Consider the following 15,844-nt stretch of genomic DNA (forward strand, 5'->3'; position numbering starts at 1 on the left):
CTGGACAAGGGGAAATGGGCTCAGGGTGGGCACCAGGAGGAATTCCTGCATGGAAAGGGGGCTCAGGCCTTGGCACTGCTCAGGGAGGTTTGGGGTGCCCGTCCCTGTGTCCTGGATGTGGCACTGGGTGCCCTGGGCTGGGGACAGGGTGGGCATTGGGCACAGCTGGGCTGGGAGGGCTCTTCCAAGCTGGGTCCTGGACAAGCAGAGCCCCAGGCCCAGCCCCTGCACCCCATGGACCCTTGGGGTCACCCCAAAGCACAGGAAAGGAACCCCCACACAGAGGGGACACCTGGAGACATTGCTGAGCCTGGGGACACTTTTATGTCACCTTCCAAAAGCAGGACAAGGCACCTGAGAGATTTTTACCTTCCCTAGCACAGCTTTACACCCTCCCTGCAAGCCCAGCACACAACCAGAACCCCAGGCAGGATTTCTGCCCCAAAACTCAGCCAAACCTGGGCAGTCTGGAGCTGGAGTTTGACCAGAGTGCCCTGGCATTGCTGCTGAGCACACAGGGTTGCCAGAGCTGGGGTTTTGGCAGGGATCTGCTCATCCTTTCCTCCTTTTTCCTGGCTCTGGGCAAGGTGCAGCCTGCAGGGGGGAGAGGGCTCAGGGGAGAATAAGTTCAGCCCTTAAGTGGATTCTGGAAGGGCTCAGTGGATGCTCAGAGGCTGGAAAAGAGCTGATCCCATTTTTACCCTCTCCTGGAGACCCTGCCACTGTTCTTTCAGAACAAAATGTTAAACTTACACACAGAGCAACTGCCTGCAAGCCAGCAAATTATTTCTTAAAAATGTCCACCTGCACTGAATCTCCTGAACACAGCAGCTCCCCTGACGCCTTTCACGCTGTAAACACCAGGTCCAAGTGAATTTATTTATTAAAATACTCCTTGCAAGTCCCAGCCGCAGGTTTCTATTTACATTTGCTCCCCAGGCAGCCTTTTCAAGTCTTGTTTGAACAGATCCCTCTTCCAGGAGGGTTCCCAAGCCCCAGCTCCTCCTCCTCCTCTCCGAGAGGGGGATTTATCCCGAGCTGGGAAGGACGAGCGGAGCTCTCAGAGCTCAGCGTTTCGCACCTGTGGAGTTTTCCTCTCTCATTCCCGTCCCGTATTCCGAACTTCCCTTTTCTCCACCCTCCGTGCCCGGCCCGGGACAGCGACAAATTTTTGTACAGCTGGGACAGCGGGAGGTAAAGATTCACTTTTTACATGTGCAGCTCTGCTGAATGGGGGCAGCTCAGCACCCGAGCGTGTCGGAAATCACCGCAAACACCGAAAACCCACGGCAAACACCGAAAAACCCCCGGTGCCTCTCACTTGCCGGCAGCTCTGACTTCCCCCCCTCGCTCTCCACAGCAAATCCAAGCGGCAATCCCTCCCCCACGCCGCTCCCCGGGGCAATCCCGGCCGGGAAGCACGGAACAACCGGAGCGCAGGTCACAGTAACCCCCCCGGCTCCGCAGGCGGCCGGGCAGGCCCCGCCGCCCCCCCGAGCCCCGGCGGGAGCGCCCCGACCCGCCCCGCGGCCTCCGACCCGCCCCGCGGCCCCCCCGCGCACCGTCCGGGCGGCCTCTGCCCAGGTCCTGCCCTTCTTCTTGCGGCCCTTCTCCCTCATGTCGGACGCGGCGGGGCTCGGGGCGCTCGGGGGGTGTCGGGCGGGCGCGGCGGGCGGCGGGGCGGGGGCGGCGGCCCCTCAGAGGCGAGCGGCGCCGAGAGCGGCGGCCCCAGCGCCCGCCGCCGCCGCCATGTTGGCTCCGGCTGCGCACGGGCCGCGGTCATGTGACCCCGCCCGCCGGCCCCGCCCACGGCGCTGCGAGGGGCGTGGTCTGAGGAAGCCACGCCCATCCCGCCCTGCCCCGGCCGCGTTCCCGCCTCTCGGAGGGACGAGCAAAGATGGCGGCGGCGCCTGAGGGGGAGCGAAGATGGCGGTGGTGCCGCTCTGGTGTGGTGGTGGTGTGTCCTTCCCTGGCTGCCATCGGCAACAGCTCCGCTGTCCCGCCGCCATCAAGTGTCACCGGCAGCCTCCGCTCCCTCCTCCGGCTCGCCGCCGGTGCCCGCAGCCTGCGCTGGCGCCGTGGCTGAGGGAGAAAGATGGCGGCGGCTCCCTCAGAGCCTCAGCCGCGCCCTCTGCGCCCGGTGCCCGCCAGCTCGGCGGTGACACCGATGGTGGCGCCTCAAGAGTCAGAAATAGCGAATAATTCCCCCAGGGAGTCCCGGAGAATGGGCAAGGGGTGTGCAACGGGGTCTTGGCTGTGGTTGGAACGGCCTCAAGGAGCCTGAGCTCACTCAAAGGGCCTTTGGTGAACAGTCGGGGTCTTCTGTTGAGTAGTGTCTGAAGAACGCCAACCACTTGTTTTTAAAATGTTAAAAGTTTAATAGTTATAAAAATAGTAATATAATTATAGTAATAAAAATTTGGACAATTTGAATTAGGACAATACGAGACAATAAAAACAAAGAGTTACAGACAGTACGGGTACCTTTTTCTGGGCAAAATAACCCCCAAAAAGGACCCACATTAACAGAGGATTAACCCTTAAAAACAATATCCTGTTGCATATTCATACATCTCATACATGATGCATAAATTCCGTTCAAACACAGAATTCTGTCTGGTCAGTGTCAACTTCTTCCTCTTACTCCTAGCTGCATCTTCAGGGCTGAGCAAGGCAGGAAGAAGTTCGTTTCTTCTGATAAGGGAGCAATAAATTCTCTTTCTCTGAAATATTTAGGTGTCCTGTGGCTGCTATCTCGCTCCGAGTCCTTTCTTTAAAAAAAGTATCCTACATAGCATAGTTTCTATTTTAACATTATATTATAATCTAAAACTGCATTTAACCCACTACTTAAGAAAATTAATACAGCATAACTTTCTAACATAACACATATAATATTCATTTTAGTATTTGCAAAAAGCCAAACATAAAATACACATTTTTCACGGTGTCTCTTGTCACCTGCTATGTCTCCTGTCACCTGGCTGGAGCCACATGGTGTAAATAAAAGAGTGGATGTGATTGTTAACGAGCCCAAAGCAGCAGACAAGTCTTGCTTGGCACAAAATCCTTGGTGAATTTTGTTTAAAACGGAACGGGGGCACCTCCCCAGAGCCCCCAAAGGAACCCAGGTGGGCACAGAAACAAATATTGCTAAATAAATGTGCATTAGGCAGGTGGCAGCCATGCATGGCAGGGGTGGTTTTATGAAAACATGCACAAATGTTGCAATTCTTGCTCTTTGCTTTGCTGGCTTTGTGGAACCTCCACTTTGCGCCCTGTGTGAAACAATTCAGTGTCTCATTTATAAAAAATTTCTAAACTCTGTCCAGAGAGCTCCAAAATCAGCCCTGTCCCCCCCTGCCCTGTCCCCATTCCCCCTCACACCAGCCCTGCCTCAGTTTCCCCCATTCCCCATGTGAGAAACATGGCTCACTATTTAAAATTTTTATAAAAGTTTATAATGGATAAAATCCAGTGCTGGGTGCTTGGCTATTTGCCAAAAGCACAGTGTTAATTAAAATCCATGTTCTTTATATGCTGTTAAAATACAGGGGGTAAATGTATATTCCTAAGAGTATATACATATTGCTAAGAGTTTATATATTCTTTTTGAATTCCTTTGAGTTTAGATGATCTTCTGCTTGGTTTTAACCTTTGACTTGTCTTCATGCCATCTTGTAGAAGAAAGTAATATATTTTATTAGTCATAAAGGAACTTATCATCTTGTAGATGAAACTAATATATTTTATTTCTTCTTGTGGTTCCATCCTGTTGTATTTTCACTGCCTCATAAGGAGCATCAATGAATTTTTCTATTTTTCTTTTTTTTTTTGTGTTATCTTGTCTTTCAGATAAGACAGTCCCTGAATGTGGGAAATCCCCTAATTATTTCACACCATTTTCTGAGTTAGTTGCATGAAAAAGACTGTACCATAATAGAGACTGTGAAAGTTGAAATGCTGAGATATTATACATTACATTACTTTTTATAAAAGCTGTTTGGTGAACAAAAAAACTGGCAGATTATACTGTATCAAAAACAGAAATTTGGCAGCCACAGCTCCCAAACAAGCTGCGATTTCTACTTCAGCCATTGCACTTTTGGCCCCACTGGGAGATACAAAAAATGATTAATTTTGAGAGGATTGAGGCATTTTTTTTTGTTGAAATCATGGAATCACACACTGGTTTGTGTGGAAAGGACCTCAAAGCCCATCCAGTGCCACCCCTGCCGTGGCAGGGACACTTTTCACTTTTCCAGCACAGAATCTCCTCATGCTGCCTGATAGTTGTGTTATCAAAGTTGATATATAATATAGAATTAATCAGATGTTTAATGTTCCATTGGTTCTGTGGTTCCAGGTTTCTCTGACTGACTCTGGCTGAAAGGATAAGTGGTGACACAGAGTGAAACATGGAGGAACACACCTGGGAAGCCACAATTCCAGGACACAGGGTGACAAAGAAGGTCCTCCCTGTGACAGGTCAGTGCTGTGGGCATGCAGAAATAATTGACAATAAATTCAGCAGTGTGGAACAACAACAAATGGGACTCCCAGGCAAGGAAGGAAGGAAGGTGCAGCTGCCCCAAAGGTGATCCCAGCAGGGAGCTGCAAGGATGTGCAGTGGGATGGCTCCCAGGACCTGCACTGACAGTTCCAGCACCCCGTGTTCCTGTGAGACATTCCCAGAGCTGCTGACCCCAGCTGGAAGTGCAGCAGCCCCTGGAGCTCCAGGAGCAGGTCTGGCCCTTCCCTCCTGCCCAGAGCTGTCAGACACAGTTCCTGTTTATCAAACAAACAGTGAGATCACAAGAGGATGCAGCCTGCACTTCCTTTCCCTGTGTGATGCACTGAGCACCAGCTGGGGGTTCTGCAGCTTAGGCTGGGCCATGCTGTGGATGGGTCATTCCTTGCAGCTGCATTCCAGCACCTGTCTGTCATTCCACCTGTCAGTGGAAGCCCAACCAGAGGGGCTGTCAATAATTCAGGTATTAGGAGGAAATTGTTCCCTGGCAGCTGGGGCTGCCCCTGGATCCCTGGCAGTGCCCAAGGCCAGGTTGGACACTGGGGTTGGCAGCACCCTGGGACAGTGGGAGGTGTCCCTGCCATGGCAGAGGTGGCACTAGGTGGGCTCTGAGCTCCCATTCCATGGTTCTGTGCCATTCCATGTCTCTGTGATACCACCCTGGAGGCCTCCATTCCATTTATTCCCCCAACCCTTCAAAGCTCTGCTGGAGCACTCAGAGCCCTGGCTGGCTCTCAGTGTCCTGGCAGGGACACTGCTCTGCTGTCCCCACCCTTGGAAATTTGCTCTTCCTTCAGCCCCAGCTGCTCTGGGTGATGCCTTGTGCAGGCTGAGCTGGAGCAGAGGCTGGGCAGAGCTAAAGAATCAAACAGGGATTTATTCAAAGCATCTCCTGCATGGATCCACCTGGGGCAGCACAAGGGCCCAGCCAGGGCTGCACCCAAGATGAACCAAAATGGTCCCAAAATGGTCCCAAGATGAACCAAAATGGCCCCAAAATGAACCCAAGATGAACCAAAATGGTCCCAAAATGATCCCAAGATGAACCAAAATGGCCCCAAAATGAACCCAAGATGAACCAAAATGGTCCCAAAATGAACCCAAGGTGAACCAAAATGGTCCCAAAATGAACCCAAGATGAACCAAAATGGCCCCAAAATGAACCCAAGATGAACCAAAATGGCCCCAAAATGCAGAACCAGGCACGGGGTCTGTCACTGTGATCAGTTCTGCTCCATTTGCACCTTGCAGTTCATTGTCCCATCCCAGCTTTAGCCCACGCAGTCCCATCCTTGTTTTTCTCTCTGCTGTTTGTGCTCCTGGGCTGAGATTTGGGTCATTTGTCCTTGGTGCCCAGCTGGAGCAGGAATTGTTTTGTGTCCCTGCTCTGTGCCCAGAGCTCAGCATCCCTGATGTGAAACCCAGACCCACACACCAAAGCAGCACAGAATGTGAAATAAATATAAAGCTATAACCAGAGGGATCAATCAGATCTCTAGCACTGACACTGCTGCTGTCATTTGGGAAAACATTCCCAATAAAATTCAACCTCAGTTTCCATCTGAGGTTCAGTCAGAATCCCAGCTGGGCAGAGCACTGACTGTTCTCTTCACAGAGCCACAGAATCCTGGCATGGTTTGTGTGGGAAGGGAGCTCAGAGCCCATCCAGTGCCACCCTGCCATGGCCACAGCTGTGACCAGATGCCCTTGCTGAAAGCCATTAAAGCCTGCAGGAAAATCACTGAGAAAAATGTAGGGACAGAAGTGCAGAGCCACTGGGGAGGAAAAGAGAGGAATTGTGGCTGTTTGTGCAGCTGCAGCAGTACAGGGGGAAGCCCACAGGGTGTCATGAGAGCGTCAGGGAACAACAAAAATCCCCAAAATAATCCCCAAACCCTCTCTGCACCAAAGCCTTCCCACACAGCTTCTCTCTTGTGAGATGCACGCAGAACATTCCTGGTGGCTGTGGCTCCTCTCCTGCTTTGAAAACCACTCAGGAATGAAAACATTTGGGCCTTTAGGAATTGTGTATAACCTATAAATCCCAGAGCACTTTACAAAGATGACAATGAGCTTTAGCACTGTGCTAGCAGCAGGAAACATGGAATATCCTGAGCTGGAAGGGACCCACAGGGATCATCCAGTGCAGCCCCAAGCCCCAACAATCCCACCCTGGGCATCCCTGGCAGTGCTGCCCAAACCCTCCTGGAGCTCTGGCAGCCTCAGGGCTGTGCCCAGGGAGCCTGGGCAGTGCCAGCACCCTCTGGGGAAAACCTTTCACAATATCCAGCCTAAACCAAGCTTCATCCAGGCTGGCCTTGGGCACTTCCAGGCACAGCTTCTCTGGCAACCTAGGGTATCAATTTTAAATTCATGGCAGGAAAAGTACTATGAATTGTACTAAGAAAGAAACAAAATAGTTGTAGTGAATTTATCCTAAATTTTCTAGATTTCAATACAAAACTACATTTTTTTCTGAACTGCCAGCAGATGGGACAATGCTTCAAATGACCCTTCAAGTCATATTCCTACAATGTGGTTGGACATTCCCATAAAACCTGTGGAGCTCTGTAGGACTGCAAGGGGAGGTTCTTCCAGGGAAACAAAGAGCTCTGGGATGTGAGGGGATGCCCCTCCCTGCTGCATCCAGGGAGTGTCCCCAGCCCTGGAAGCACAGCAGATGTTTGGGGGAAGCTGATGTGGCCCCGAGGAAGGAGCAAACACCACAGACCAACCCAGGCAGGGCTGCAGACCCCCCTGGGTATTCCCTGCCTTGCAAATTTTATGAAGCTGGGCCATCAATATTCATGGCTGCGGGAGCTGAGGCCATCCAGGCTCCTCCAGGAGCTGGGGGGGACAGCAGGGAGCCAAGAACCCCCCTGGCCATTAGCCCAGCCCAGCAGCTGAGCCCCAGCATGAACCAGGCGCTGCAGAATGTGCAAGGGAAGAGATTCCCTGGATGCTGAGAATTTGAAACTTTCTGTGCTGAAGGGCACCGACCCGCAAGAAAATACTGTATTTGACCTGAGGCCTTGGAAAAGATTTTCAAAATGGATTTCCAAAAAGATTTCCGAAATGGATTTCCAGAATGAGAGCACTGGGATTACAGGTGTGGAGTTGGTTAGAAGTGTGTGATATCACAGGCTGGAAAACTTAAGAGTTTGGGGTTTTAGAATGTAGTAATAAATATGGGGCAAGATGGAGGTTTTAGGGTGGAGGCTGCTCCTTCTTCTTCACCTTCTTCTCCATGGGTTTGGGTGGTATTTTGTTATTGGACAGAAAAGCCCACCATGTGAACTTTGAGGGATCAGTTACTGGGTGAAAAGTGAAAATAATTTAGGTGTCATTTCTTAATTGGATAGTTTAACCTTGTAGGGAAAGATAGTTGGCAATTTTGTAGCTTGTTAGGAGAATGCTGCAGAACTCACATCTTGTAATAGAGATAGGAAATAATAAACATCTGAGTCTGAACGTGAAATTCCTCTCAAGAGCTTCAATCCTGACCTTGACAGAGGCAGAAAAAAGAAGCTGGGAGCACTTCTGGTATTGGCAGACCATGACCTCTGCTTCCCAGGTGGAAATCGGCCTCTTTCTTTCACATTTTCACATCATTCCTGTTGATTTTTACAAAACCATTACAAATGCTCCCATTCCTGGTTGGAAAGCAGGGCTTTCCCCAGCAGGAAAGTCCCCAGGAGCACTGGGCTGAAGGAGAACAAATCCCCTTTGTCTCTGCCTCCCTGTGACCCGTTTCCCTTGGAGTAATCCCATTGTTAGCTCCACTCAGGCCTCTCCTCAGGGAGGGTGTCAGAGTTTCACCAAAATCCCTCATTCTGTCCCTCACACCTGCAGGGTTTCATGTTCCAGCTGAGCATGGAGCTGCTGTGGTGACATTTGGTGACATTTGGTGGCATTTGGTGGCATTTGCTTTGGACCAGCCCACCTTGGTTGTTCACATGTTCCCCTGCCAGGATTTTGAGGTGGATTTTGTCGATCCATCCAGTCCTTTCAGGGGGTGAAGTTAAATTGAGCAGAGAACCCCTCAAGTTCCCCTTTCCCCATTTTAAAGACATCCCTCATGTTTATCCTGTTTGGACACTCAGCATCCTCTCTGTGAGAGCTCAGACCCCTCACTGGCAGCTCTGAGGCCACTTCACCAAATTCCCTCTGAGAGTTAAATCTGACTGACTGATTTGGGGACATCCAGTGCCTTTTTGAGGGACCTTTCATCTTCCCTTTGCTTGCCTCAGTCCCTTTTCAGTGGCATTTATTGTGACTCACCTGATCAAAGTGACCTTTTCCATGAGAAACAGAACAAATCTCTGCGTGCCTGCAATCACAGACTCCTTTGGGCTGGAGAGCACTGAGCCCAACCACGTCCCCAGCACTGCCAAGGCCACCAGGGACCCTTGTCCCCAAGTGCCACATCCACAGGGCTTTAACTCCCTCTGCTGTGGGCAGCCTCAGAGCTGGGAATTAAACTGCCAGAGGGCAGGGCTGGATGGGATCTTGGGAATTGGGAATTGTTCCTGGCAGGGTGGGCAGGCCCTGGCACAGCTGGGGCTGCCCCTGGATCCCTGGCAGTGCCCAAGGCCAGGCTGGACAGTGGGGCTGGGAGCACCTGGGACAGTGGGAGGTGTCCCTGCCATGGCAGGGGTGGGAATGGGTGGGCACTGAGGTCCTTTCCCAACCCAACCTAGGCCAACCCAACCCAATCTGTGCCTTTGCAATGTTTTTTCCATCTCCCCTCTTCCATCTCCCCTTTTCCATCTCTCCCCTTTCCATCTCCCCTCTTCCATCTCCCCTTTTCCATCTCTCCCTTTTCCAGCTCCCCCTTTTCCATCTCCCCCTTTTCCTTCTCTCCCCTTTTCCAGTTCCCCCTTTCCATCTCCCCTTTTCCATCTCCCCATTTTCCACCTCTCCCTTTTCTATCTCCCCTTTTCCAGTTCCCCTTTTCCATGCTTCCTTTCCCCATCTCCCTTTTCCAGTTCCCCCTTTTCCATCTCTCCCTTTTCTATCTCCCCTTTTCCAGCTCTCCTTTTCCATCACTCCTTTCCCAGCTCCCCCTTTTCCATCTCCCTTTTTCCATCTCCCTTTTTCCATCCCCCCCTTTTCCATCTCTCCCTTTTCCATCCCCCCTTTTCCTCCTCTCCCTTTCCCAGCTCCCCTTTTCCATCTCTCTCTTTCCACCTCCCCTTTTCCCATCCTTCCCTTTTCCATCTCCCCCTTTTCCATCTCTTCCTTTCCCAGCTCCCCTTTTTCTATCTCCCTTTTTCCATCCCTCCCTTTTCCATCTCCCCCTTTTCCATCTCCCCTCTCCCAGCTCCCCTTTTTCCATCCTTCCCTTTTCCATCTCTCCCTTTTCCATCCTTCCCTTTTCCATCTCCCCTCTCCCATCTCCCCTTTTCCATCCCCCCCTTTCCCATCTCTTTTTCCATCTCTCCCTTCCCACCTCCCCTCTCACCCCCAGCCCAGCTGTGTCCATGTGCTGCCCCGGGCTGTGCCGGGGCCATTCCCGGTGTCCCCGCGCTGGAGCTGCCTGGCTCTGTGCCAGCTCCATCTCTCCTGGAGCACAAATCTGAGCACAAATCCCGGGGGAGGGAGGGAAGGAAGGAACCCAGGAATCGTCGCTCCCTTCCGCGGCAGCTGCTCGGCTCGGCCGGGCTAAGGAGGCGGCGGAGGCCGGGCAGCGATGCTCATCCATTCCTTTATTGTGTCCTGGCCATCCCGGAGGGCGCTCCCGGCGCGGGCTCGGAGCTACATTACAGCACGGTGAGGAGCGTCCATCCCGCCAGGAACGGCCTCTCTCCCGACACTATGTATAATATATATATATTTATAATATGTCCTGTATAGTCCTATGTATAGAGTGACAGGGATGGGCCACCAGACAGTAAACTTTTGATTTCTAAATAAATCACCAGAGCAACAGGCACGAAAATTTGGTCCTAATCGAGGCCCTCGCCTTGTCCACGAACCCGCGACAGACCCGCACCCCCCTCCCCGCGGAAAAACGGCCAAACCTGAACCCCAAAAGAACAGTTCAACAACAACGAAAGGAAGCCCCGGCCCAGCCCCCGGCCCCGCTGGGACACACGGACAGCGGGACACACGGACAGCGAGCGGCACCGACGGCCCGAGCGCTCCCCGCGCTGCCGGGCTGGGCTGGGACAGCTCCCGGGGAGCAGGGAGGGCTCGGGAGCGGCTCCTGGTGCTGGAAGTGCCTCATCCCACCCCTGCGCTGGCCATTCCCACCCTGTGCTCTGCTGGAAGGGCTCCGGAGGATCCCACTGTGACCACAGCTCTGCTGGAATCCCAGAGGATCCCACTGTGATCACAGCTGTGCTGGAATTCCAGAGGATCCCTGTGTGACCACAGCTGTGCTGGAATTCCAGATGATCCCTCTGTGATCACAGCTCTGCTGGAATTCCAGAGGATCCCACTGTGATCACAGCTCTGCTGGAATTCCAGAGGATCCCACCATGATCACAGCTGTGCTGGAATTCCAGAGGATCCCACCATGATCACAGCTCTGCTGGAAGGGCTCCGGAGGATCCCACCATGGCCACAGCTCTGCTGGAATTCCAGAGGATCCCACTGTGATCACAGCTCTGCCGGAATTCCAGAGGATCCCACTGTGATCACAGCTGTGCTGGAATCCCAGAGGATCCCACTGTGACCACAGCTGTGCTGGAATCCCAGAGGATCCCACTGTGACCACAGATGTGCTGGAATTCCAGAGGATCCCACCATGATCACAGCTCTGCTGGAATCCCAGAGGATCCCACTGTGACCACAGTTCTGCTGGAAGGGGTCCGGAGGATCCCACCATGGCCACAGCTCTGCCGGAATTCCAGAGGATCCCACTGTGATCACAGCTGTGCTGGAATTCCAGAGGATCCCACCATGATCACAGTTCTGCTGGAATCCCAGAGGATCCCACTGTGATCACAGCTGTGCTGGAATCCCAGAGGATCCCACCATGATCACAGTTCTGCTGGAATCCCAGAGGATCCCACTGTGATCACAGCTGTGCTGGAATCCCAGAGGATCCCACCGTGATCACAGCTGTGCTGGAATCCCAGAGGATCCCACTGTGATCACAGTTCTGCTGGAATTCCAGATGGTCCCTCTGTGATCACAGCTGTGCTGGAATTCCAGAGGATCCCACCGTGATCACAGCTCTGCTGGAATTCCAGAGGATCCCACTGTGATCACAGCTGTGCTGGAATTCCAGAGGATCCCACCGTGATCACAGCTGTGCTGGAATTCCAGAGGATCCCTGTGTGACCACAGCTCTGCTGGAATTCCAGATGATCCCTCTGTGATCACAGCTCTGCTGGAATCCCAGAGGATCCCACTGTGATCACAGCTCTGCTGGAATTCCAGAGGATCCCACTGTGATCACAGCTCTGCTGGAATTCCAGAGGATCCCACTGTGATCACAGCTCTGCTGGAATTCCAGAGGATCCCACTGTGATCACAGCTCTGCCGGAATTCCACAGGATCCCTGTGTGACCACAGCTGTGCTGGAATTCCAGAGGATCCCACCATGATCACAGCTCTGCTGGAATCCCAGAGGATCCCACCGTGATCACAGCTCTGCTGGAATTCCAGAGGATCCCACTGTGACCACAGCTCTGCTGGAAGGGCTCCGGAGGATCCCACCATGGCCACAGCTCTGCTGGAATCCCAGAGGATCCCACCATGATCACAGCTGTGCTGGAATTCCAGAGGATCCCACTGTGATCACAGCTCTGCTGGAATTCCAGAGGATCCCACTGTGATCACAGCTCTGCTGGAATCCCAGAGGATCCCACCATGATCACAGCTGTGCTGGAATTCCAGAGGATCCCACTGTGACCACAGCTGTGCTGGAATTCCAGAGGATCCCACCATGATCACAGCTGTGCTGGAATCCCAGAGGATCCCACCGTGATCACAGCTGTGCTGGAATCCCAGAGGATCCCACCATGATCACAGCTCTGCTGGAATTCCAGAGGATCCCACCATGGCCACAGTTCTGCTGGAAAGGTTTCCAGAGGATCCCACCGTGATCACAGCTCTGCTGGAATCCCAGAGGATCCCACTGTGACCACAGTTCTGCTGGAATTCCAGAGGATCCCACCGTGATCACAGCTCTGCTGGAAGGGCTCCGGAGGATCCCACTGTGATCACAGCTGTGCTGGAATCCCAGAGGATCCCACTGTGACCACAGCTGTGCTGGAATCCCAGAGGATCCCACTGTGATCACAGCTCTGCTGGAATTCCAGAGGATCCCACTGTGACCACAGCTGTGCTGGAATTCCAGAGGATCCCACTGTGACCACAGCTGTGCTGGAAAGGTTTCCAGAGGATCCCACCATGGCCACAGCTCTGCTGGAAAGGTTTCCAGAGGATCCCACCGTGACCACAGTTCTGCTGGAAAGGCTTCTGGAGGAATCCTCCATGAACACAGCCACCCTTCCCGGGCACAGCCACTCCTCCTGGGGGACAGCCACCCTTCCTGGGATGCTCCACGGCCCGGGGATGAGGACACCCTCAGCTCCTGAGTTGTTTCCCAACCCAGGGAAGGTCTCTGGTTCATCACTTTGGGGCTCCATGCGCTGCTGATCCTGGAAAACAAGGAAGGGAGGAAATTCTATTCCTGCAGGCCCCCAAGCTTCTCCTCATTCTGAGTCTGTACTTCCTGACCCCAACTCCCAGATGCTTTCCAGGAAATTAAATAACAAACCAGCTCTCCCAGCCACTGTGTTCCAGAATCAGAGAATCCCAGACTGGTCTGGGCTGGAAGGGACTTTAAAGCCCACCCAGTGCCACCCCTGCTGTGACAGGGCCACCTTGCACTGTGCCCAGGGCTGGGATGGTGTCCCAGGGCCAGCTCGCTCTGGGGGATGCCCTGGGACACCCCTGGCTGTGGGGGCACCTGTGGCCAGCCCTGACCCCACAGCATGGAAGGGACTCTTCCAACACCTTCCCCTGCCCCCTCCTGCCAGGCTGGGCATGGCTGCTGCCAGGGGAGGGAGCTCAGGCCTCAGAGCAAGGTGCCAGGCTGCCAAGGTGCCAGGCTGGGGGAGAAGGGACAAAGGTTCTGGAAGGATAGAACAGGGTGTTATGGGATACACAAAGGGTGTTATGGGGCACAGGACAGTGTGTTTTGGGGCACAGAGCAGGGTGTTATGGGGCACAGGACAGGGTGTTTGTTATGGGGCACAGAACAGGGTGTTATGGGGCACAGAGCAGGGTGTTTGTTATGGGGCACAGGACAGGGTGTTTGTTATGGGGCACAGAGCAGGGTGTTTGTTATGGGGCACAGGACAGGGTGTTATGGGGCACAGGACAGGGTGTTATGGGGCACAGGACAGGGTGTTTGTTATGGGGCACAGAGCAGGGTGTTTGTTATGGGGCACAGGACAGGGTGTTATGGGGCACAGATGGAGAGGGTGTTATGGGGCACAGGACAGGGTGTTATGGGGCACAGAGTAGGGTGTTTGTTATGGGGCACAGAGCAGGGTGTTTGTTATGGGGCACAGAGCAGGGTGTTATGGGGCACAGAGCAGGGTGTTATGGGGCACAGAAAGGGTGTTTGTTATGGGGCACAGGACAGGGTGTTTGTTATGGGGCACAGAGCAGGGTGTTTGTTATGGGGCACAGAGCAGGGTGTTATGGGGCACAGAAAGGGTGTTTGTTATGGGGCACAGGACAGGGTGTTTGTTATGGGGCACAGGAGAGGGTGTTTGTTATGGGGCACAGAGCAGGGTGTTTGTTATGGGGCACAGAGCAGGGTGTTATGGGGCACAGGACAGGGTGTTATGGGGCACAGAGCAGGGTGTTTGTTATGGGGCACAGAGCAGGGTGTTATGGGGCACAGAGCAGGGTGTTTGTTATGGGGCACAGAGCAGGGTGTTTGTTATGGGGCACAGGACAGGGTGTTTGTTATGGGGCACAGAGCAGGGTGTGATGGGGCACAGGACAGGGTGTTATGGGGCACAGAGCAGGGTGTTATGGGGCACAGAGCAGGCTGTTATGGGGCACAGATGGAGAGGGAAGGCAGGAGCAGAGGGCAGTGGTGGAGAGCTCCAGGCAGGGCAGTGTTGGATGGAAGGGGAGAGGATCCCTGGGCAGTGCAGGGATGTGCCAGGCCAGCTGGGAAGGGCAGTGGATGGCCCAGCACAGCCATGTGTGGATGGGACATGGCTGCTGAGCTCTGCCCAGCTCCTGTTTCCCTCTGGGTGTCCCCATTCCATACCTGTGCTTTGCTCCCTCGCCCTCCCTCACCTGTCCTGAGTGCAGGAGCACCAAGAGGAGCAGGGACCAGGCCAGCAGCAAAGAGCAGCCTGCCCACAACAGTGCTGGAGTCTCCTTCCCTGGGGGATTCCAAACCCACCTGGCCACGTCCCTGAGTAACTGCTCCAGGTCCCTTCCAGCCTCACCACCCTGTGCAGGAATTCTCTGTTTCCAGAGGACATTCCCCACCTGCAATCCTGCCTGACCTGCCCTTGGCTGACCCAGGAGAGCCAGGGGTCACCTCCTCATGCACAGGGATCTCATCCATCACAGGGATGTCCCCACGCCACCATGCCAGGGACACCAGAGCTGCCCCACCAGCTTCCCTCCCCCTGAGAGCCGTGCAGGACACCAAGGGCTGTCCCTGCAGCTGCTGGGCAGGATTCAACCCCCAGAGCCCTCCTGGCTTCCTCCTCTCACCCATCACCATGCCAGTCCAGTCCTCCACACCCCACCAGGCAGTCTGTCCCAACCAGGAGGTGACAGAGGTGACCTCCGTGTGCCATTGTCAGGGGACAGCGATGCCATCGCTGCCCTGGGTGTCACCTCCTTGTCCCACATTTCCCTGTCCCTTCAGCTGCAGATGGAGCCTCTGGAAGGGGGTGGAGATTTCCAGATTTCCAGATTTCCACCTCTGGCTGTGTCAGGAGCTGCACACCCACAGTCAGCGATGGGAGCCTCGCTGGGGCTGTCTCCAGTGTCCCCAGAGCGTCCCCAGAGCGTGGCACAGCTGGACAAAGCCCTGTGGCCTTTGGGTGACTTGGCCTGGTGACTCTGCAAGCCCTGGGGATGGAGCCGTGCCAGCCGTGCCCACAGTGGGCGAGGTGTCCCTGCTGCCACCAGAGTCGACGCAGGCTGGGGAGTCCCTCAGGGGGGCTCTGACAAGGCACTGCCACCACAAAGTCTCCCAATCCACGCAGAGATCTCCAAATTCCCTGGGATCCAGCACAGCAAAGCCAGCACAGGGGTTAGGGCAGCCGGGATGGAGCAGTGTCCTGGTGCTGTCACCATGCCCAGCCCCGTGCC

At 54.0% G+C, this 15,844-nt stretch overlaps 2 protein-coding genes across 51 annotated transcripts in view; one reads left to right on the forward strand and one right to left on the reverse strand.

The window, feature by feature from the left end:
• The window catches only part of ASXL2 (ASXL transcriptional regulator 2), a 49,918-nt gene extending 48,294 nt beyond the window's left edge, over positions 1-1,624 (reverse strand). Inside the window, exon 1 of the mRNA XM_058021731.1 lies at positions 1,563-1,624. Coding sequence (XP_057877714.1) covers positions 1,563-1,619 — 57 coding nt within the window. The 5' untranslated portion in view covers positions 1,620-1,624. The remainder of the gene's footprint in view (positions 1-1,562) is intronic.
• Positions 1,625-13,587: 11,963 nt separating this feature from the next.
• LOC131082093 (uncharacterized) lies at positions 13,588-15,844 on the forward strand. 50 transcript variants are annotated; one of them, XM_058021721.1, is made up of 5 exons: positions 13,594-13,661; positions 13,705-14,013; positions 14,188-14,239; positions 14,296-14,486; positions 14,549-15,844. In XM_058021721.1, the coding sequence occupies exons 1-5, from the start codon at positions 13,646-13,648 to the stop codon at positions 14,932-14,934; spliced, it is 954 nt and encodes a 317-aa protein (XP_057877704.1). In that variant the 5' UTR covers positions 13,594-13,645; the 3' UTR covers positions 14,935-15,844. The 50 variants fall into 50 exon arrangements, with proteins under 50 accessions (XP_057877697.1, XP_057877658.1, XP_057877662.1 ...); XM_058021727.1 differs by having other exon boundaries at positions 14,188-14,234; positions 14,313-14,486; positions 14,575-15,844; XM_058021690.1 differs by having other exon boundaries at positions 13,705-14,239; positions 14,270-14,486; positions 14,575-15,844.

Source organism: Melospiza georgiana, chromosome 3, assembly GCF_028018845.1.
Source record: "Melospiza georgiana isolate bMelGeo1 chromosome 3, bMelGeo1.pri, whole genome shotgun sequence".
In the NCBI taxonomy this organism is placed as follows: Eukaryota; Metazoa; Chordata; class Aves; order Passeriformes; family Passerellidae; genus Melospiza; species Melospiza georgiana.